The following is a 23,183-nucleotide window of genomic DNA, read 5'->3' as shown; positions in this document are numbered from 1 at the left end:
TCTTGAGGTCACATCCAGGAAGGTGGGCTGAAGTCCTACAGACCTTAAACTTCTGAAGCTCTTACTAGAGTACATTTGGTAGGCTGGTGCAGCATGGGACAGACGGTTGTCAATATGACCACAGAAACTGACTGGAAAACCAAGCTGTTTGGAGTTAGTCTTACAGCCATTACCTTTAAAATGGTTCTCTATAAATTTTAGTTCTGATTGCCAGACAACTCTCTCCTTAGCTTTCTTTGTGCCATGTTCAATGGGTTAGTACATAATGATACCAAACAGCACAATGACTACTTTTCACCCTGTAAAATAGGCAGACTGACTGATTACAAGTTTGTAGACACCTTAGTTTAACACAGCCCTCTGGTCAAATTATTTTTAATCTTTTCTAGGAATATTTTTTTTTTTATCCAGGCCATTTTCATTAATTGTTTGGTTGGACCACAATTCAAAAGCAAAGTCTGTTTTTCATTAATATCAACTAAAGTTAAACTTAAATTGAAAAATACCTTGCAAATTCAAGTTATTTCTACAACCAACCATCGAGGGGTTTTTCTTACTTTACCAGAAGGGTACAAACAATTTTGAGTGTATTTAAAATTTGCTATAATTCAAGCTCAATAATTTCATGGAAAAGGCTGAAGCAATTCTGGCAGGACTGTGAAAGCCTGTCCCAGCCCATGCAGTGAGTGATTCATATAAGAAAAGCTGTCACGGGGAGTGTGGGCGGCTAAAGCAAGGACTCTCAGGCTTTCATGAGTCAAGCAGAATTTCCAATTTTTTTTTCCCCTTTACATAAAAATACTGAACCAAATCCAAGAACACTTATACATCTCTATACTTAGCGTCTCCTCTATCTTGTGCTATCCCCAGACTGGAAAAATATAAAACCTAGAATATTAGTAAATCAGAAGTTTATCAATCTCTCTCTACATAGAAAAATTGTAAGTTTTTTTTTTTTTTTTTTTTTTTTTATTTAGTTGTAGGTGGTGTTTTATATTAAAAAAACAAAACAAAAACAAAGTGGTAACAAGAAATAGACATCAGAATAAAAAGTTTTATACTTTAATTTTTACTATATATCTTTTTTTATTTAATTTACTATATCATTTTTAATTTACTATATTTTATAATTTTTCTATTATTTTACCATTTTATTTCTACTATAGTTTTAGTTTTTTTTATATTATAAGTAAAATAAACTATAGTAGAAATGTTACTATAGCTTAAGTAAAAATAAAATAGTAAAAAAACAAAGAAAATATAGTAAAAATAATAATTGAAGGCAACAGACAAAATAACCACTTTTCCTTCAATTTTTGACCAATTCAACCAACTAGAAAAAAAAAAAATATATATAAATTACTGACCTGATTTACTATTATTCTTAAAGTTTGGGTTGGAAATCTGTTTCTACATTGGGAGACTCAAGAATCCAAACAGGAATCTATAAATTTAGTCTCTGCTACACAAATTGTCTCTACTTAAAAAAAAAAAAACAAAAATGAAATATCTTTATTTTACAAGTTAAAAACATAAATAATATTTACACGCGTCTTAAACTCCAGCTTACAATAATGGAGACGGATTACAAAATCCGCTGGGATTAAAAACCGCAAGATTTACAGGGAACGCTGGGGATTTTTTTTTTTTTTTTTCCAATGCTTTCAGTTATTTATTACATATTCTTTATTTTACAGGGAGACATAAGGAACAGGGCAGTGTTTGTTCTCATGTCAGGGATACAATATACATAAAAAAATAAAGGATACATACATTCCACATTAAAAGGCCTTTAACCCTTTTTTTTTCCCATTTTTTTTTTTAAAAAGGGCATAAAATGGCAGGAGGAGGCCGAAGCATCAGAAATCGGTCACTAATAAAAATAAAACATCTGTTCTGGGTATTGGAGCCGCACAGCAGAAATATTAAATACAATTCATTTTAGGTTCATTACACCATCATCAGCGAGTCAGAATCTTTTTATTGGAGTCAATATATTTGGTTTCTTCATACAATGAGACTGTGTGCAGTTTTAAATACATAACACAGTCCGCCAGTATTTTTTGTTGATTTAATATCAGTAAGAGAAAAAAAAAATCCAAGAATTTCCAGGTAGCTACTGACATTTTTTGAGACATAAGAAGCCCTGTGTGATACCAACGAAGCATGGCAAAAGATTTTCAGGCACACTGGCTTTACCCCACATGGTCACTAGATTTAGATGGCTTCACATTAAAAGGGAAGGTTCACCTTGTATTATTCCAATTCATCTAAAATAAAAAAAAAAATAAACTGAGAAGTTGGTGGGAAAAAAAAAAAACAGTACGCAGCTTTAATGTGTCTCCATGGCAACAGACTACAAACCCTATGTAGTCAGATCCTATAGCCATAAATTTCTTTTGCTGCCAAGTTAAAAGGTCAACAAACTGCGACTCTCCAGTTGTTGTTAAACTACAACATCCAGCAAGCATCCTGTCATGACATGCTGGGAGTTATAGTCTCATATCAGCTGGAGTGCTGCAGGTTGCCGACCCCTGCAGCCAAAGGGTACATCTGGTAGGCAGGCGCAGCATGGGGCAGTCGGTTGTCAATATGACTGCAGAAACTGACTAAACACTTTTTATACAGTCGCCAAGAGTAATAGGGGATTGCAAAAAGTCTTCATTAAAAAAAAAGTTGCTTCTTTTTGCATTGTAAATGGATGGAAATAAAATGAACTGGTCACAAAAGAAGGCATTTCACTTTAAGAAGGCATCTAGGACTGGATAACTTAAACTTGACCAAGGTCATAACATTATATATATATATTGATCAAAGTGGGGACAGTATCAGATTTACCTTCTAGAAGACAGTCGCTTGAATTTCATGGTGGAGGCAATACATGCTGCGTTAAGAACTATAATGGGGTTTCGCCTGCAAAGTCTTCAGGGGTTGCAGTCAAAGAATCAGGTCTCCACTGAAAGATCATATGTAGATATATCTGTACCTGGATAGGAAACAACAGCACTTCTCAAGTGCCACAATATTGGCTAAGCAGATGTATCTGTATCGGACTGCAAATCCAAGGAAGAGCCAATGGTCTATGCTATGGTGCAGCCAGAAGAGACGACAGTGGAGAACCTCGGTAAAGGTGCTTAGCTAAGCAACGAGGACAAACACTGACCTGGTCAATGCGATTCTCACAATGCTCCAGTTAAATAGTCCACACTGAAAGCAAAGGAAATATTTGCCGTTGCACAAGAATGAGCGAAAGGTTAATGTGTTCCTATATGCCACAGCCCACAGAATTGGTCATGTGTGGAAAGTGGCCTTTTTTTTTTGACGATTACTACATTTGCAAATATTTATTTTTTTTCTTTTTGTAAGATGCTGACGTCTGAGTAAAAGTTTTAAAACAATGTATATACGTGACAGATCTGGCACAATGTGTGTAGACACAGTCATTATGATAGCTGTTTAATCTACAGCTGCCTTGGAAAAAAATTGCCCTTTGTGGAAGCGACGTGGCCGAGACGAGCAAATCTATGCGAGACGTGGGAGAATATAGGAAGGTGGTGTAGCACATTGTCAGGAGATAGGAGACCAAGGAAATGACATCTCATTGCTGTCCATTGTTGATGAGAGACATGATGCTAATTTTCTCCTCTGCCTCCTCACTCGACTTGGGGGCAACTCCTGTTCCCAGCCCGTATAGACGTCCGCAGTATTTGGCATCATCAATGTGGTCCTCGAAAAAAAGCTGGAACAGAAAAAAAAAAAAAAGACAAAAAGCGTACCAAATTATTTTTGGGGGTACATGTTCTAAGCAACTGGAGAAATCTAAGAAATTTATGGCACAGGACATCAACACGCAATTAGAGGGGTTATTCAGGACCATTATCATTATTTTTTTTTTTTTTTTTTTTTTTACTATGGGCCTAAAAACTAACTAGCTGCCTCTTCTACCCAATGCCAGCGCAGAGCAGTCATTGTCTACTCCTGCCAGCGATTCAGCTGCTCCAAGCCAACGAAGCAGCTCTTCTTCCGCTCTGCCCTGTCGACGGGGCGTGACTGCTGATGTCATGTTGAATGACAGTGCACTCCCCTTAGTTAGGCCGCAGGGAGCCGGCTGTCAATCAGCATGACGTTGGCAGTCACGCCCCGTCAAAAGAGCAGAGAGAAAGAAACGCAGTTCTGTCGACGTAACGTCAGTGACCTCTCTGTGCTGTCAAAGATCTGTGCAGGATACAACACACTTTACCAGCCGATGCAGTGATACTCTGGATGTTACAGGACACATGCCCACCTCTTTCATACGGAAGAAAGCCATGCCGGTCAGAAGAGAGTCAGAACCTGCTTGATGCTGCCGACCAATCCTCTGTAGATCTAGCTGATCGGCCACCTCTTGCAGGCCACCCTGTACAAGAAAGGAGTCAATAAAACACGTTTCAATAACGTTCCACTATGTAATCTTCTGTAATCACCATTAAGAGGAAATTGCAAATCTATTCAGGGAGAGGTCCCTCCTTAGTGACCGACAACCTACCTTGTATAAGCATGCAGCTGTCAGTCACCAAGTAGGACCGCTCACAGGACTACTAATCACAAAGTCAGCATTAGAAAACAAATGATACTAAAGCTACAAGATTATATATCCCACCTTAAGATTTTTGCAGCTCTTCATTAAATATTTTACATCATAGATGGATGGGAAGAAAAGATTCAATATATGGAAGAACTCGTGTTCCTCCTCTGGAAGCCGGGAGTCTGTGAGAAGTTTCACCATATAGCCAAAGTCGTATCCGCTGTAGAGGACAGAAACAATCAATGAGATGACTGGACTACAAGGACAGAACAGTAGAAATAGGACACATTCGCTACAGGTTTGCAAATTTCCCACCCACTGGACTTGCATATTTGGCTGAGCCGAGTTCGCATGTTTATAAGAAAGTCGGGAGGCACTGTTGTTCAGGAGACGGCTATTTTTAGTTTTAAAGTGGCTGCTCACTACTTTGATATTGATGACGTATACTCAGGATAGGAGGATAGGATGTCAATAATGGCACCGCCACTAATCAGTCGTTATCTACTGAGGAGGGTATATAGAGAACAGAACAGCTCTGCACACTGATTGGCGGCCATTGCTCATCGCCTGTTGATTGCTTGACCCCGGACCCAACAGATTTTGGTAAATGTTCTCTGAAATGTTTAACCACTTAAACATTGTCCCTTGGATATGCTGTAGAGGCTTTAAACCCATTGCGTGGTCATACTGTGGCACACAGACGCTGCACAAGCCTCACCTGTGGAATGAGAGCCACTTCACGTTATCACACAGCACCACTCCAGAGGTCATGAGTAACTCTGCGAACGTCAGCGTGTCGATACCTTCTTCTTCGTGCTTCTGGAACTGAAGGCCGGAGTTTGCCAGCAGATCGATGGAGTCTTGAGAATACATATCCTCTCTGCAAGGCAAGAAACACAATGCTGACACACTGCAGAACCTTTATTTTTTGGACCAAGTTGGGTGTATTGGTTTCACACACGTCACCCGATCACATCTATAGACTATTGATCTAGGGTTTTTTCCCTCCCTTATTAAGTTTAGGGGTTTTAGAGGCCATCATCATCCTGCAACCCCACTGAAGTGGTGACTGACCAGGCCATATCCACTTCGTTGTGTAGTGTCGGTCTGGGCCTTATCTGACCGTTTAGAGCAAGAATGACAATATCCAGTGTATTGGAATTAGACACGTTTTATTAATTATTACACTTACGTGAGATTAAACTTGAAGTTAAATTGCCAGGTGTTGGTCCCCGGTGGGTACTCCCCCTTTTCATTCATGAAGGTGAGACCTAGTTGTATAATCTTTAGTAAATCTACATTGCAGCGCAGGAGCTGGTATTGATAATCTATGGTGCTTCGAAACTCTCCAATCGGCCTCACGACCACGCCGGGAAACTCTGTGTCCTGCAAACAAAATAAATTCATTACAGCAATAAAAAAAAAAAAAAATTTAATCGAAGAAAATGTAAACAGAAAAATCATAACAGTAACATTAATTCCCATAGGAATTACACAAGTCAAACCAGGATTACAATGTACACATTATGGTATCTTCTCAAAACCAATAAAATAACATTCAATATCTCAAATCCTTGTGGGGAACTGATCCATGATCTCCATACTTTGTCAAATTTCTCTGGACATTTTCTATTTTTTGAAGATTATGTACTCAAAAGACAATATCGAATTTATCATTTCAATCCACATGGCAAATTTTGGAGAATGTCTATCCATCCACCGAGTGGCAATAAAATAGAGATTCTCTGGGGAACATACGTGAATAATGTGGCCACTTTTCTTCATCCAGTATCCCGAACAAACACAGAGGGGTCCAATTCTATATCAATATTTAGTATTGTTGAGAGAAAGGGGATTCTCTCTCCCCAAAAGGATCTTATAACTGGACAATCCCAAATCATATGCCAGAAGTAAGCTTCTTGAAAATTACATCTTGGGCATTTGGCGTCGTGCTTAATTTTCCTCAACCTTATTGGAGTAATATAACTCTGATGGATAATATACAGCTGTTAACTTATTAATAGCAGGTGGGAAATATACATGAGATTATAGAATATCCCCATCTATAGAAGGCATCTTAGATTTCCATTTGTCCAGAACCAACAAAGCATTTTTTCCACATGTATAAGGGAGGAGTACAATTTAGAAACCAGGCCACCCAGGCCCCGAGACCTAATAAGTCCAATCAAAGGAAAAGAAGACAAACATTCTTAACTATTGGAAAATTGGGCTTGAAACGCATTTCTGATCTGAAGAAGTTTAAAGAAATGTGAATTTGGAAGCTGGAACCTAGCTTGCAAGTGGGCAAAAGTACAGAACACTGTCTTGAAATAGTTGGTTTATAAACATTATGCCCTTTTTTTATTCCCCACGGGCCAAAATCCTGAAGTGTAAAATAGAATGGGGCAGGGTGAGGTTATGCCATAATGGCGATTCTAAAAGGGATATCTACATGGCTATATATTTTTTTTAGCCTCTCTCCACACAAGGTTCCCGAGGATTGGGAGGTGGCAGGGAGAGGTCCTATGTATTAAAAGTCATGTACACCTTCACATCGAATATTGCCGATACATTGCTATGTGTAGTACAAGCGATCAGATGATCAGTTTCAAGTCCCCTAAGGGGACTAACAAATACAGTAAAATTTTAAAAAAAAAAATGAAAAATATGAAAGAAAAATACAAAAAAGTTCAAATCATTCTCCTTTTGCCCCATTAAAAATAAAGCAAAAAAAAAGTACACCTATTTGGTATTGCTGCGTTTGTAAAAACCCAATCAAAATATTAAATAAAAAAAAAAAACACGGTAAATGGCGTAAACGCAAATTTCAAACTACCAAATTACGTCTTTTGGGGTAGTTTTTGGCCACTGAAAATGCAATAGGTGTTCAAAACATATCTACTCCAAAATGGTATTCGTAAGAAAGTCAGCTCAATGTGCCAAAAAAAAAAAACAAGCCCTCACACGGTCACAGATCCCAAAAATTGAAAACGTTACAGGTTTCAGGAGATGGATGGCAACACAAGCAAAATGTTTTGGGGTTTTTAACAATTTTTTTTTTTTTTTTTTTTTTTTTTTTAACCCATTTAAATAATAAACACAATATAAATGTTTGGAATCAGATTGGCAGGTCAGTTTTACTGTACAGTAAACATGGTAAAACAAAGCAGAAAAACAATTGTGGAATTGCATCTTTTTTTTTTTTGCAATTTCAATGCACTTGGAATTTTTCCTGCTTTCCAGTGCATCACATGATGAAAGGAATGGCGTCATTCAAAAGTACAACTTGTCCCGCAAAAATACAAGCCCTCACATGGTTATGTGGAAGCGAAGAAAAAAAATAAAAGTTATGGCTCTTGTAAGTTGAGTAAAAAAAAAAACTGAAGAAAAAGAAAAAAAAAAAAAAAAAACTATGGACAATAACCCGATCATGAAGGGGTTAATCAGCAGCCTGATGTAGGCAAAGAGAAGCTGAATCCAACGATGTATCACTTAGATTACTGGGTGCAACTGTTCTCACACAATCAGGGCTTTTAGATTTAGAAATGCAGCAGAGCTGAGAAAGCTAACCCCGCCCCCAACAGGCTCTCTGTGTACTAAGTCCATAGACAGTGAGCTGCTTATCACAGGAGGGGGCGTAGCCGGTCTATTCCTGCATTGTAACCTCTTATCTGTAAATCCTTCACAGTTGAACAACAGGATGCACTTTGACAAGTGACACATCCCTGAATTCTGTGTTTCAGCCTCCATCTCTTGCTGTCCTCTGATAAAATAGCAAAAACCTGCTGACAGATTCATTTTCAGCAGATCCCCGGCTGTCATGGCAACCCAATGGCGCCTCACGAGCTCACCGATGGGCGGTTAGCACAGCTCAACCACCGGAACGAGCAATGAAAATGCAGCTGTCATGTTAACAAAGGTATTTAACCACTTCGCACCAGAGCCTGTTTTTGCCTTCGTGACCGGGCCAATTTTTTCAAATCTGACCACTGTCACTTTATGAGGTAATTACTCTGGAACGCTTCAACAGATTCCCCTGATTCTGAGATTGTTTTTTTGTGACATATTGTACTTCATGATAAAATTTCTTCGATATCACTTGCGTTTATTTGTGAAAAAAATCGGAAATTTGGTGAAAATTTTGAAAATTTTGCAATTTTCAAACGTTGAATTTTCATGCCCTTAAATCAGAGAGATATGTCACACAAAATAGTTAATAAATAACATTTCCCACATGTCTACTTCACATCAGCACAATTTTGGAACCAAAATTTTTTTTTTGTTAGGGAACTATAAGGGTTAAAAGTTGACCAGCGATTTCTAATTTTTCCAACAAAATTTACAAAAACATTTTTTTTTTTTAGGGACCACATCACATTTGAAGTCACTTTGAGAGGTCTTTATGACAGAAAATACCCAAAAGTGACACCATTCTAAAAACTGCACCCCTCAAGGTGCTCAAAACCCCATTCAAGAACTTTATTAACCCTTCAGGTGCTTCACAGGAATTTTTGGACTGTGGAAGAAAAAAATTAACATTTAACTTTTTTCACAAAAATGTTACTTTAGACCCAATTTTTTTTTATTTTCACAGGGGTAACAGGAAAAAATGGACCCCAAATTTTTTTTGTGCAATTTCTCTTGAGCGTGCTGATACCCCATATGTGAGGGAAAACCACTGTTTGGGCGCACTAAAGGGTTCGGAAAGGAAGGAGCACCATTATACTTTTTGAATGTAAAATTTGTCTGAATAATTAGCAGACGCCATGTTGCGTTTGGAGAGCTCCTGATGTGCCTAAACAGTGGAAACCCCCCACAAGTGACACCATTTTGGAAACTAGACCCCTTAGGGAACTTATCTAGATGTGTGGTGAGCACCTTGCACCCCCAGGTGCTTCACAGAAGTTTATAATATTGAGCCGTAAAAATGAAATTTTCACATTTTTCCCTCAAAAAATGTTTTTCATTCCCTAATTTTGCATTATCATAAGGATAACAGGAGAAATTGCACCATGAAATTTGTTGTGCAATTTCTCCTGAACACGCTGATACCCCATATGTGGAGGCAAATTACTGTTTGGGCGCACGGCAGGGTTTGAAAGGGAAGGAGCGCCATTTGACTATTTGAATGTAAAATTTGTTTGACTAATTAGAGGAAGCCATGTCGATTTGGGGAGCCCCTAATGTGCCTAAACAGTGGAAACCCCCCACAAGTGACACCATTTTGGAAACTAGACCCCTTAGGGTCTTGTCCATATGTATGTCACTTGACAAATGGTAAGGTTTTTAATATTAGAGTTAGGACTGTCCCATAAGGGTTGCCGTGAAGTGGCGGGATGGCTTTCACATTATTTTGATCAAAATTATGTTAATAAAGGGTATTTAGTTATTTATTATTATTTTTGCACTGTGCTATTTATACATCTACTTTCAGTTATTTGGGTATTTTTCTTGTTCTTGGTTTCTCTCTGTTTAATGGCCTTGTGTGAACATGCATTTACATTTTGCATGTACATCAACTTACGTTTCAGTTCAGACCTTCAGGTTTTTCCCTTAGGGAACTTATCTAGATGTGTGGTGAGCACCTTGCACCCCCAGCTGCTTCACAGACGTTTAGAATATTGAGCCGTAAAAATAAAATTTTCACATTTTTCCCACAAAAAATGTTTTTCATTCCCTAATTTTGCATTATCATAAGGATAACAGGAGAAATTGCACCATGAAATTTGTTGTACAATTTCTCCTGAGTACGCCGATACCCCATATGTGGGGGAAAACCACTGCTTTGGTGTACGGCAGGGTTCGGAAGAGAAAGGAGCGCTATGTTGGCTGGGATAGGTTGCAGACACCATGTCACATTTGAAGAGTCGCTGACATGCCGAAACAGCAGAAACCCCCACAAGTGACCCCATTTTGTAAACTACACCTCTCAAGAAATTCATCTAGGGAAGTAGTGAGTATTTAATTTTTAAATTTATACCATTGGGCAGTGAAAAAAGCATAATTATATTTTTACCACAAAAAAATGTTTTACCCTCAGATTTTACATTTTCACACAGGGCAATGGGTAAAAATGGTGCCGAAATGTGTCACACAATTTCTTCTAAAAGTGGCAATACCCCATATGTGGCTGTATCGTACCGCTTAGCCATACGGTGAGATCTGGGAGCGACGGAGCGCTATTTGACAATTGGAGAACAAATTATTGTAGAATAGGCATTTGGATTTGGGAGCACAACATTTTCTGAATTTCTTTTGAGGGGCAAAGGCCATTTCGCTTTTCCAGAGCCTTTCTGCTACCAGTAACTTGGAAGTCCCTTATATTTTTAACAGATGACGGACCTGAGTGGGGACTAGCTTTCTTTGAGGACTGAGTTGAAGCTTTTATTGGGAACATTTTACGTAACATTTATCCGGCGCTCTAGGCTGAGCACTTACATCGGGGTTTCCATCTAAATTTCCAAGTGATGTAATTCAGATGAAACCCCTGCGGGATCCATTCACTGTAATGAGGCAGCAGAGTTACTCTGGACTCCATCTGGCCTCTGTTTAGCGGTGTCCTTTTTTTCAGAAGTGCACAAAACTGTGGCCAACCGCACTTTTATGCACGCCTAAAACAAATGACACCGTGGGATCACAGGCCAGACAACATCCACAGTGGCCTATATCTGCCTCATTACAGGGAATCTTCCGTCATGGGTTCTGGCTGAATCACGTATTTCAGAGATTTACACGGAAACTCTGGTGTAAGTGCTCAGCGCAGAATAAATGTGAGCAGAGCCTTACTGCGATCTTTGGGAGGCATAATAAACAAATCAGTTCCCCGTGCGGTATAAGTGATGAGATTACTTTATTCTTCGGGTCGGTGCGATTACAGAGATACCAGATTTATATCGGGTTTTTATGACTGACAGCTGTCACACACTAAAAGACGCTTTTTTTTTGCAAAATCTAGTTTTTTGCATCACCATATTTTGAGAGCTATAATTTTTCCATATTTCGGCCGACAGTCATGTGATAGCTTGTTTTTTGCGGGACGAGTTGACATTTTTATTGGTACTCATTTTTGGGTACGTGACATTTTTTGATCGCTTTCTATTCCGTTTTTTGGAAGGTAAAATTAACAAAAACCAACAATTCAGGAATTGTTTTTTGAGGGTTTTTTTTATGCCGTTCTGCGTGTTGTAAAAGTGATCAGGCAGCGTTATTCTTCGGGTCAGTACGTTTACAGCGATACTACACTTACTGTATTTTTTTATGTTTTGGCGCTTTTACACAATAAAACAATTTTATAGAAAAAAATATTTATTTTGCATTGTTTTATTCTGAGAGCTATAACTTTTTTATTTTTCGGCTTATGGAGCAGCATGGCAGCTTTTTTTTTGCGGAACAAGATGACGTTTTCAGCGGTACCATTTTTATTTCTATTTTGCTTTTTGATCGCATTTTTTTCCACTTTTTGTTTGGCGATATGATGAAAAAGCATATTTTTTTGCTCCGTTTTTTATTTATTTTTATTACGTTGTGCACAGAAGGAGTTAATTAGTGTGACAGTTTTATAGCTCGGGTTGTTTCCGACGCGGCGATACCAAATGTGTACTTTTTTTGGTTTTGTAAAAATATACAGATTTATTGGTTTAATATTTTATTTATTTTTATTTATTTTGTGATTTTTTTTTAAACAGTTTAAAAACATTTTTTTTTACATTTTTACTTAGTCCCCGTATGGGACATTAATTTTTATTTTTCTGATCATTGATCTCATGTAATGTAATAGACATGTATTACATTACATGAGATCTTCGCTGACTGTTTCACAGTCAGTCTCCAGCCTGGCTTCAGCTGCAGACTGAGCCAGGGAGGACACCATATATGGCAGATCTGGAGGCGGTCATGTGACCTCCAGCTGCCATAGCAACCCCAGGTCCTGGAAGGTATCAGGGGTCGTCGGAGAGGTAAGTAAGACGACCCACCGTTTTTAAACGTCGGAGCTGCACAGAGCCCAGCAAGCGCCGACGTTTATCTACAGTGGGCGGTCGGGAACCGGTTAATAGGTTAATAGCCGCGCGCAGAGCTCCACTCCATACGTGGCTGTTAGAGGCAAGGGATAATAGAGAAGGAAAAACAAATAAGGTAATGGAGTATATTACAAATATACATAGTGTTACAAAAGTTGATCAATAATAAGGTGACAAAAAGTTCGGTTTAGGTAACTTTCTAAATGGTCTTCAATTAAGGTTTTCTACACATCTGCTGCTGTGGTGTCCTTCATCCAGTGCAGAATTCCTGCTCCTGACTGTCCTCTCTGCCCTCCCCCTCCATTCTCTCAGTGTTAAAGAAAGTAGCAAGAACGGAGAAGAGATATACACTGAGCTCCACAGTGTGGATAGGGGAGAAAGTAAGTATAGTCTCGCCAAGGGCAGAGAAAACAAGCTTCAGGAGGAAAGCACATGATATCAGTAAAGAATAGAAACTGTGCCGATATGAGCCAATGAAGAAAGCAGTACCCTGGATATACGTATATGCTCATATCCAGCCTGTTTTACTGAGAGGGACAATCCCACAAAAGAAAAATATGAAACATGGATCAGGCAGCAAACTGTATATCAGGAGGTCTGAAAATGAATAAAAAGCGTGAAGATTGCAGACTAAAACTTATTTTATTGACCACCAATACATGTAAAAATATTTTTGCCCCTCCCATGTCAAAGCCTTTAAATGTTACAAAATAAAATATATGTTTGAGGAGGCAGAAATGAGCATCAAAAAATAAGACCTTATTTGGACTCAATACACCATTTCTGCTAATTTGTCTTATTATAATGGTCAATTTTTTTTTTCTTGCACAGTTTATGCCCAAAAAAACTGTTAAACTGCTTAGTAAATGTGGCTAAATTGTTTGTCCTGAGGATACCTGCACTAGTTATTAAAAAGTGGTTCTGTTCTTGACCTTGGAAAATTTCTACTTGTCAGAAGGATCTTGGGAGAAAAAAAGAAAAATTACAGATTTTCTCTTGTATGACTAGAAACCTGGCGATCCATTTTCCTGCAGCGCCTCCACAGGGGATATGGAAAAATGTTAAATGTCCATTCAGATCAACAAGGATCGGTCCTCCAGAGTGAGATAAGCTCTGTTAACACTCTTGCCACGGAATTAGGGTCCAGAAGAGAAGAACACCTATAATAACTAAACATTAGTCGAGAAGGTACATGTTTTTTTTAATTCAAACAGACATCTATAGAATTAGTTGCCACTTATTAAGCGATCACAGTGCCTATAGGAGCCATCACTTGATCCCCATAGGTGGAGACCACCAGATCCTCCGTGTCAGGAGAAATGATCTTACAGCAGACAGATGGGCACTCACCATTGCAATGTATCCATAGGTGCGGACAAGCTCTCTGATCTTGCGCATCTCCTCCTCCAGGTTCACTGCCCAAACCTCACAGATCACTTGACTGTTGTCCACCACGGCCGCCGGCATCGTGATCGGATGTGGAGCAATTTTTGGGCGATGACTTGGAAAGACCGAGGCAGGAAGAGGCTCGTCCTGGACAGAGGGAGGGTTTTACACCTGTGTGTTTAATGGAGAGATTAATAGACAACTATGTTACACAGACCCTGTGGGGATGAATGAAAACTTTTGAACAAATTACCCAGAGGGGTAGATAACTCTATAAGGGATTGAGAATTAACACATGACTTATTTATTCCAGTTAATATTTAATAAATCTAATTGTTAAAAATACAAATGCGGTCCTATATTAATGCATTTAAATCTCAGATAGTGCCCTATTTAAGGACACCCATCCGACCTGCCATTGACTTTAAATAGCTAGATTACATTATCATATTCATAGCTGCAGTCCACAAGTTAGCATAAAATTATGAGGGTAAAGATATTCAGTGATATAGGGACGAACAAGGAGTTAAAATAGTTCAAGAGCTCATAGCCTCTCCAACATGTTTCACCTAGATAGGTGTCATCAGGGGACAAACTATAAAGAGCCCTCATACAGTAAACCGGACCTTTTAAAGCTTCTGCTGTGACATCACTGTTCTCATGGACCAATGTGAAGGCTAGGTTTTAGGTGACCAATAGACATAGCCCTTGCAAGCGTCATCATATATGCGTAATCAAGGAATCCCCCACCCATTGGTTACGGCCGCCAACCAATCAGTACAGGCCTGTGACGTAGTCGCATCTGCGCAGTGTCGCTTCACTTCAATGCGCAAGTCATCGAACTTAGTCTGAAAACTCTCGCATGTCACCTGACAGTCTACAAATCACAGTATATCAGTGCGCCCGACTATGGACTCCGTCCCAAAAGGAGTTATAATATTTATCCAACTAAGTCTATATATATGCTTATTGATGTACTAGAAGGTGGCCCGATTCTAACGCATCAGGTATTCTAGAATAGGTATGAAGCTGAAAGGGCGCAATCAGCAGAGCGGTATTTAAATTTGGCGCCAAAATCGCTGATTAGTCGCAACCACCGGCCGCGACCAATCAGCAGAGCGTTGTTTAAATTTAAAAGCCGCTCTGCTGATTGGTAGCGGTCGCCGGCAACCAATCAGCAGAGCGGCGTTTAAATTTGACGCCCATCTCGCTGATTGGTCGCGGCCGGCCACCGCGACCAATCAGCGTCGTATTAGTGTAGGCCCAGGAGCGGCGCTGCCTGTGCGGCTCCTTCTGCTGCGAGAAGCCGGGAGATGAGCGGCTGCTCGCAGCAGAAGCATCCCGACTGGCGGCGCCGCTCCCCGGTCTTCCGTTCACACTTGCTGTCGGAAGATCAGCGGGCCAAGCCGCTGATCTTCCGACGTTAGCCGCATGGAGGTCAGCGGCGCCGGTCGGGGTAGTGGTGCTGCTAGCGCCGCTCATCTACCGGCTGCATCGCCGCTGACCTCCGTCCGGCAGATGAGCCACTAACGGCCGCCATCTTTTTTCAGAAATCCCACGGCGCTGATTGGCCGCTGCCGGACCAATGAGCAACGCGGGATTTGACAGACAGACAGACAATTATATAGTAGATTAAATTTATGACTCGCAAACTAAGTCACGGTACGTATCATAAGGGACTTAGTCCCGAACAAAAGTTACTCAATTGATGAGGGCAATTCCCCTCTTTTTTTTTTTTCTTCTGTTTCAGGCATAGAATATGCATTTAAATATATTATGAATATTAGATAAGTATAAATATAATTATTTAAAGAAACAAAAGAAGGGGGGGGGAGGGAGAAAGGGGATTACATTGCATACATATGGGCAAGTCAAAGATGATATACGGTATATTTTTCATATAGATATCAGTTAAATATAGGTCATAGTAAGACTTATTAGTAAATTCTTTTAAAGTCATAATGCTGGAAAGATTATTAAGCTATAAATGTACATATGAAAGGGTTCTGAAGACCTACATCTTCTCCCATTATTTCATTAACAGTATATGGATTACAAAAATGCATTAGAACACAATCTTTCATTCAGTCCAAAGGGGCTGCGGGAATCCAACTTATAAATCCATGTAGCTTCTTCCTGTAATACGATTTTGTATAGATTCCTCTTTCTTGGGTCCAAATGAATTTTACCAATACCCCAAAATTCCAAATCTAAAGGTTCTGTGGCAAGAACCCCACTAATATGGCGAGAGAGTAGAGTATCAGCCTCCTCCTAAATTCCCAAACTGTTCTTCCTACATATAGCTCCGCACAGGGGCATTTTGCTATAGGGTTGGCGCCTCCTTGATGTTCCCCCAGCTAACATGGAGAGGATAAATACACAAAGTTCTAGGAATCTAATCATTTGTTGCTCTCCGCACGCGACCAGTGATTTTGGCGCTAAAGTTAAACACCGCTCTGCTGATCGGGCAGCGGCCGCGACCAATCACCGATCTTGCCACCACATTTAAACACTACTGTGATGATTGGACGCAGCTGGCGTCCGCGACCAATCAGCGAGATTGGCGCCAAATTTAAACAACGCTCGGCTAATTGGTCGCAGATGCCGGCCGCGACTAATCAGCATTATTGCAGCAAAATTTAAACCCAGCTCCGCTGATTAGTCGCGGCCAGCGAACGTGACCAATCAGCAGTATTGACGCCAAATTTAAACCACGCTCTGCTGATTAGTCGCGGTCGGCAACCGCGACTAATCAGCAGAGCGATGTTTAAATTTGGCGCCAACACTGCTGATTGATCTCGGCGGGCAATCGCAACCAATCAGCAGTATTGGCGCCAAATTTAAACTCCGCTCTGCTGATTAGTCGCGGTCGCCGTCCGCGACCAATCAGCCGTATTGGCGCCAAATTTAAACCCCGCTCCGCTGATTGGTCGTGGCCAGCGAACATAACCAATCAGAATTATTGGCGCAAAATTTAAACCCCGCTCTGCTGATTAGTCGCGACCGCCGGCCGTGACCAATCAGCGATATAGTCGCCAAATTTCAACACCGCTTTGCTGATTGGTCGCGGTTGCTGGCCTCGAGCAATCGGCGGTTTTGGCGCCAAATGTAAACACCGCTCTGCTGATTGAGCCCGGTCGGCCGCATACCTATTCTAGAATACCCGATGCATTAGAATCGGGCCACCATCTAGTGTCTAATAAAGAACGTTACTCTAAAGCACACGTCAAACTCTGGCCAGTGGGCCAAATCTGGTCCTCAGGGTGGTTTTCTTTTGCCCACACCACCAGAACCACCATCCCTATGTGGGGCCCATTATTCGGCGTGGAGGACCATGTGGGGCCCGTTATTCGGCGTGGAGGATCATGTGGGGCCCGTTATTCGGCGTGGAGGACCATGTGGGGCCCGTTATTCGGCGTGGAGGACCATGCGGGGCCCGTTATTCGGCGTGGAGGACCGTCAGCCGCGACCAATCAGCAGAGCATTGTTTAAATTTTGCGCCAATACTGCTGATTGGACGCGTCTGGCGTCCGCGTCCAATCAGCAGACCGTTGTTTAAATTTGGCGCCAAGCTCGCTGATTGGTCGCAGCTGGCGTCCGCGACCAATTAGCACAGCAGTGTTTAAGTGTGGCGGCAAGATCGGTGATTGGTCGCGGCCGCTATTTAAATGTGGCGCCCAAATCGGTGATTGGTCGCGTGCGGAGAGCGCAACCAATCAGCGAATCGTATTGGTGAGGAGCGGGGAGCGGAATCGTATTAGTGAGGACCGGGGAGCGCCGCTGCCTGTGCGGCTACTTCCGCTGCGAGAACCCGGGACATGAGCGACTGCTCGCAGCAGAAGTATCCCGACCCGCAGCGCCGCTCCCCGGTCCTCCCTTCACACCCTAGCCGCTGATGTCCCCACAGTATCCGCATGGTGTTACAAAGGTCCGGACATTTATGTTAAAAATCGCTGATTGGTCGCTGGCGCTGCCCGCGACCAATCACCGATTTGGGCGCCAAATTTAAATATCAGCCGCGACCAATCATCGATCTTGGCTCCACATTTAATCACCGCTGTGCTGATTGGTCGCCGACGCTGGGCGCGACCAATCACCGATTTTGGCGCCACATTTAAATAGCGTCCGCGACCAATCAGTACAGCGGTGATTAAATGTGGAGCCAAGATCGGTGATTGGTCGCGGCCGATATTTAAATTTGGCGCCCAAATCGGTGATTGGTCGCGGGCACCGCCAGCGACCAATCAGCGATTTTTAACACAAATGTCCGGATCTTTGTAACACCATGCGGATACTATGGGGACATCAGCGGCTAGGGTGTGAAGGGAGGACCGGGTAGCGGCGCTGCGGGTCGGGATACTTCTGCTGCGAGCGCCCGCTCATGTCCCGGGTTCTCGCAGCGGAAGTATCCGCACAGGCAGCGCCGCTGACATCCATGCGGCTAGGGTGTGAAGGGAGGACCGGGGAGCGGCGCTGACATCCAATTGGTCGCGGCCGCTATTTAAATGTGCCGCACAAATCGGTGATTGGTCGCTGTCTTGGCCCGCGACCAATCACTGATCTTGCGGCTAAAGTTAACCACTACTGTGCTGATTGGTCGCAGCCGATATTTAAATTTGGCGCCCAAATCGGTGATTGGTCGCGGGCAGCAGAAGTATCCCGACCCGCAGCGCCGCTCCACGGTCCTCCCTTCCGCATGGATGTCAGCGACGCTAGCGGTCCTTCCGCTACCGGCCGGGACATGAGCGCCTCGCGCCGCTCATCTCCCGGCTGCAACGCCGCTGAGCTCCGTCCCACAGATGAGCCGCTAACAGCCGCCATCTTTTTTCTGAAATCCCGCGGCGCTGATCGCCGGACCAATGAGCGACGCGGGATTTCCTGGACAGACAGACAGACGGGATAAGACAATTATATAGTAGATATATATATATATATAAAAATTTGCATTATTTTATTAAAAATGTTAAAAATGCATTGCTTGTTTTATTGTGTTAACAGCCTGGCTCCCCTCTGGCAGAATTATGATTTGGGTGGAAAACAGAGAAAAGGATGAATATTCACAGTGAATAAAAAGTATTAATGCAGGGAACCTAAAAGATTTATTACAAAATCTGGAAGCCCTGAAAACCATATACTTTTCCATGGCAGATTGAACTTTTCTTCTAATAGTCAACTAAAATATCCGTCTCATGGCCCAACTGCCATCATGCCTCAACGGTACAGCTACAAATGGCCTTTTTCAATCCTACCACATTGGTCCTTTCCTTCCCAATACTCACTGAGTCAGATGACTGCTTGTCTGGTAATCTTACTGATTAATTACAATTACTGATGGCTGGAAAGAGGTGGCAGAGATTAGGAGTTAACTCCCGAGACTCCGGCCAGCCTCAGTATAAGGGCTCACTTACATGAGCTTATACATCAGATGAGTGCTATTCGATGTTCTATTGAATAGCACTTAACACAATGTTATACTATGGGGTAGTGCAGATCTGTGTTTTGTTTTTTTTTATCTCATGCCGATTCGGAAATTGCAGCATGCTGTGAATCGGACCCCACGCATCCATACAAGTCTATGGGTGAGTATAAAACATTAGAATGCACTCACATGACATCCAAGTGCAGTCTGACATCCGCAGGCTCAGACAATGGAGAAACTCAGTTCTCAGTCTTCTCCACACCTGTGCGAGAATCAGATCACACTAAGCCAGTGTTTCCCAAACCCCATCCTCACGGCCCCCCACAGGTCATGTTTTCAGGATCTCCTTAGTATTGCACAGGTGAGAAAATTCCTGATGCCTTGATGATACTTCAATCACCTGTGTAATACTAAGGAGATCCTGAAAACATGACCTGTGGGGGGCCGTGAGGATGCTCAAACTCAAAACAGAGTAATCGATCCGATTCTCTCGCAGTGAGTATATACGTTCATGTGACCCCGTCCTTGGCAAGCTAAGGCTGAGTTCACATATCCAGTAATGATCTGTTAGAACGGATCCAGTAGCCAGCCATAGGCAAAACAGTTATGCAGTCAACTTTTTATTCCGCCTTTAACTAACCGATCTCTGCTGAATCCGTTTTTTTAACATTGAAGTCTATGGAAATTAGCCATAAGTTTTTCTTTCATTTGTAACGGATCAGTTTTTTTAGCTTACGTGATCTAGCACTAAACAGAAAACAAATTGCAAAGTTGCTTATTTGTGAACTGACTACCTAACCACACCCATCTAAGATGGGAATCGGAGGTCTGTATAGGTGACACTGATGACTCGGCATGCAGGTAAACAACATTAGAAAAGTCTCCTGCATGGGACTTCTGCACCACGGAGTGGACGGCATTCAAAAAAGGAAGTTGGTTCCTGTAACATCTTTCCATCGGCAATAAAAATGACTGGTATTTAGGGTAGCACCTATTTAGAACAGAGAAATTACTTAACAGCGTGCCGCGATTAAAAAGATAAAAGATTTTGGGAGTTGGCAGGACCACCCACACTTTGCCAGATTCCTGATTTTGCTTCACAAACGCGCTATGAAGAGGTGTCTGCCTTTAAATGAATATGGTGGACACCTATAATGAATATCTTACTCCGAGGGGGGCTTTTGATGAAAGATAACACCAGTCTTGATTAATAACCCCCCTTCCGTCCTAGGAAAAAACTGCAAATAATAAAAACACAAATGTGCTTACCTGTACATGAGCCGTCTTATGGCTCTACTCATCAGCCCAAAAAAAAAAAAAAAGGCACCGTGTCAGGACCGCCCGCGGGTCTCCTAATTCAACAAGCTCAGGCTGTTGATGGCGGATCAGGAGACACAACGTTGGTCCGGACATTGAGGCCCGTACTCAGAACAACAGACTCAGGAGTGACCATGTTTTGTGGAGAATGTAAAGGGGGTTGTCCATTTGACAGAATGTAGCCCCAAACGCTCTTATACCTAAAATAACAGACACAGCAGGTATTCCCCATCCCCCAATCCAGTGGCAGTCCCATGCAGCTGCACCAGTCTCTGTGTACTGGCTCAGCAGTGACGTTACATAAACAGTGCACATCACCGCTGCAGCCAATCACCGAGTTCACAGGCTCAACAATTAGCTGTAACAATACTATTGACATGACGTTACCACTGCCGCCAGTAGGCATGGACCAGAGGAGCGATGGGAGCAGTGACATAATACATCACCGTTACAGCTAGGTTTGTGTATGGACCACAAAGTCTGAACTGGCCGCAGGTCTCCTGACCCAGACTTAAAAGGGTTGTCTGACCTTACGCTACAAGTCTGCAGTCACTCTAAGGATTCTCCAGTGCCGGCGCCAGGGGCACATGACCGCAAGTCTGTGATTTGCATACATGCAGACTAGACGTGCACAGCCTCACGCAATACAAGTGAATTGAGCAGGGCCGGACACGTCTAGTCAGAATGTGGCCAGGAATAGGACCTTAGCGGTCCCTTCCAACTCTAACCCTTTCTAAGTTTCTAATATGCGAATCTTATACTTGTGGTTACATGACCGCCCGCTCCCAGGACGCACTGTGAGGACTTGTAGCATGAAACCCATTTAACAACCTCAGAGGCATATGTGAGGCTGCAGCCAAAACACAAACACCTTGATCAGTGATGGGGGGAACCAGCATTGGATTCAGGGAGGTATACAACAGCGTTTGGGGTCCCCTTTCTGTAAAGTTAAAAAATCCCTTTAAATAGGCAATTAACGCTTATGGCGGGAAACCCTCTTAAAGGGGTTTTCCACAAACAGAGACTTTAACACCATCGTTATTATAAACTTTAGTAATAGTCATGGTCCCCTGGTCCTGTGCTGGCCATCCATCACTGAATACAGACTATGTGACCACTGCAGCCAATCATTGATGTCTACATGGGCACAATCAGTACATTTACTGCCACCGCTCAGCCCTATAGGACACGGCTACAGGCCATATATCGCTATGATGTCATTGTGAAGGTGACATCATAAGAATGATGTACATGGTGGTATATAACACAGGAGCATACATACTGTGTATACAGATAGCCTATAGGCCCCTAACATGGAGCCCGAGCCCCCTACAGCCGGTGCAGTCACACACAGGCCTACACACCCGCCTCACCTCCCGAGCTCTGTCCTGAACCGCCGCGCAGACGTTTGTCTAACGACCTCTCTATGGTTCCGCCCGCTGCTAACTGCCCGGCTGCTCCAGCTCGTCGTCTCTATGGTGCAGGAGGATGAAAGAGCAGCAGACAGCCGCGTACCGTACAGCGAGACACACACACAGCCGTGATCAAAGCCGTGCGCATGCGTACAGCAGAGAGCGCGTCCCGATTAACGGCGCAGGCGCAGTTCTTTACCTGTGAGGACTCAATTACACTGCGCATGCGTATAGAATTGTGTGCGCTGCTGGGCATGCGCATTATCAAAAGCCTGAATTTATATCGCCACCTGGTGTTCAAAAATATAATGCTCCCATAGTCTAGTACCCAAATACAGTACCATAGCATGCCAAAATAATGCCACCGAAATAGTCCATGCCATATATGTCATACGATTTAATTAGGCCTTAAAGGCATTGTACACTCCTATAGTGGGTCTGGGTGGTGTAAGAAGTAAAAAAAAAGTAAAAGCTTATACACCCCCCGGCCGCCACTGGTGGGAGTTGTCACATGGCCTCTGCAGCCAATCAGTGGAGAGTTGGGTGCTTATTGGCTGCAGTGGTCCCAGCTGGATGCTAATGCCAAGAAAGGGCCACAATATTGATTCTAAAGGTTTGGCGCCCAAGTGGGAGGTCAATTTAGTTTTTTTATTATTATTTACACCATTCTGGACCCACTTTTAAAGAAATGGGCCTGGGGAGGGTGAGTAAATCACAGTTTTTCAAAAATTACTTTTTATATATATATAAAGTAATTTAAAAAACTGTGATTTATTCACCCTCCCCAGGTTCGTCACTAAGTCTCCTCCGCTGCTCCCGGTGTATTCTGCAGTGCTGACATCACATCGACAGCACTGCAGCCAATCAGCTCTGAGTGGCTTATGCCATTATCTCAGGCAGAGCTGCTGAGCTCATTGTTTGGCCGCTATGCTGTTGTTGTGATGTCAGCGCTGCAGACAATTACAGACACTGGAGACTGGGCCTGGGGAGGATGAGTAAAATACAGTTTGTTAGCCAGAGCACAGGGGTTTTCCAAAACTAGAAACCCCCTTTAAAAGTAGGGCTCA

General features: G+C 42.3%; 1 protein-coding gene across 1 annotated transcript; it reads right to left on the bottom strand.

Moving 5' to 3' along the window:
- Positions 1-1,492: 1,492 nt before the first annotated feature.
- Positions 1,493-22,309, bottom strand: CNOT8 (CCR4-NOT transcription complex subunit 8). The gene is made up of 7 exons (XM_073649865.1): positions 22,078-22,309; positions 13,933-14,139; positions 5,757-5,950; positions 5,283-5,444; positions 4,640-4,784; positions 4,286-4,396; positions 1,493-3,739 (listed from the first exon to the last, which is right to left on the bottom strand). The coding sequence occupies exons 2-7, from the start codon at positions 14,047-14,049 to the stop codon at positions 3,599-3,601; spliced, it is 870 nt and encodes a 289-aa protein (XP_073505966.1). The 5' UTR covers positions 14,050-14,139; positions 22,078-22,309; the 3' UTR covers positions 1,493-3,598.
- Between the last annotated feature and the right edge of the window lie 874 nt (positions 22,310-23,183).

The sequence above is a fragment of the Phyllobates terribilis genome, unplaced genomic scaffold, assembly GCF_046119375.1.
Source record: "Phyllobates terribilis strain yellow unplaced genomic scaffold, ASM4611937v1 Scaffold_10__3_contigs__length_209671492, whole genome shotgun sequence".
In the NCBI taxonomy this organism is placed as follows: domain Eukaryota; kingdom Metazoa; phylum Chordata; class Amphibia; order Anura; family Dendrobatidae; genus Phyllobates; species Phyllobates terribilis.
This window is presented reverse-complemented; position numbering and strand designations above follow the sequence as displayed.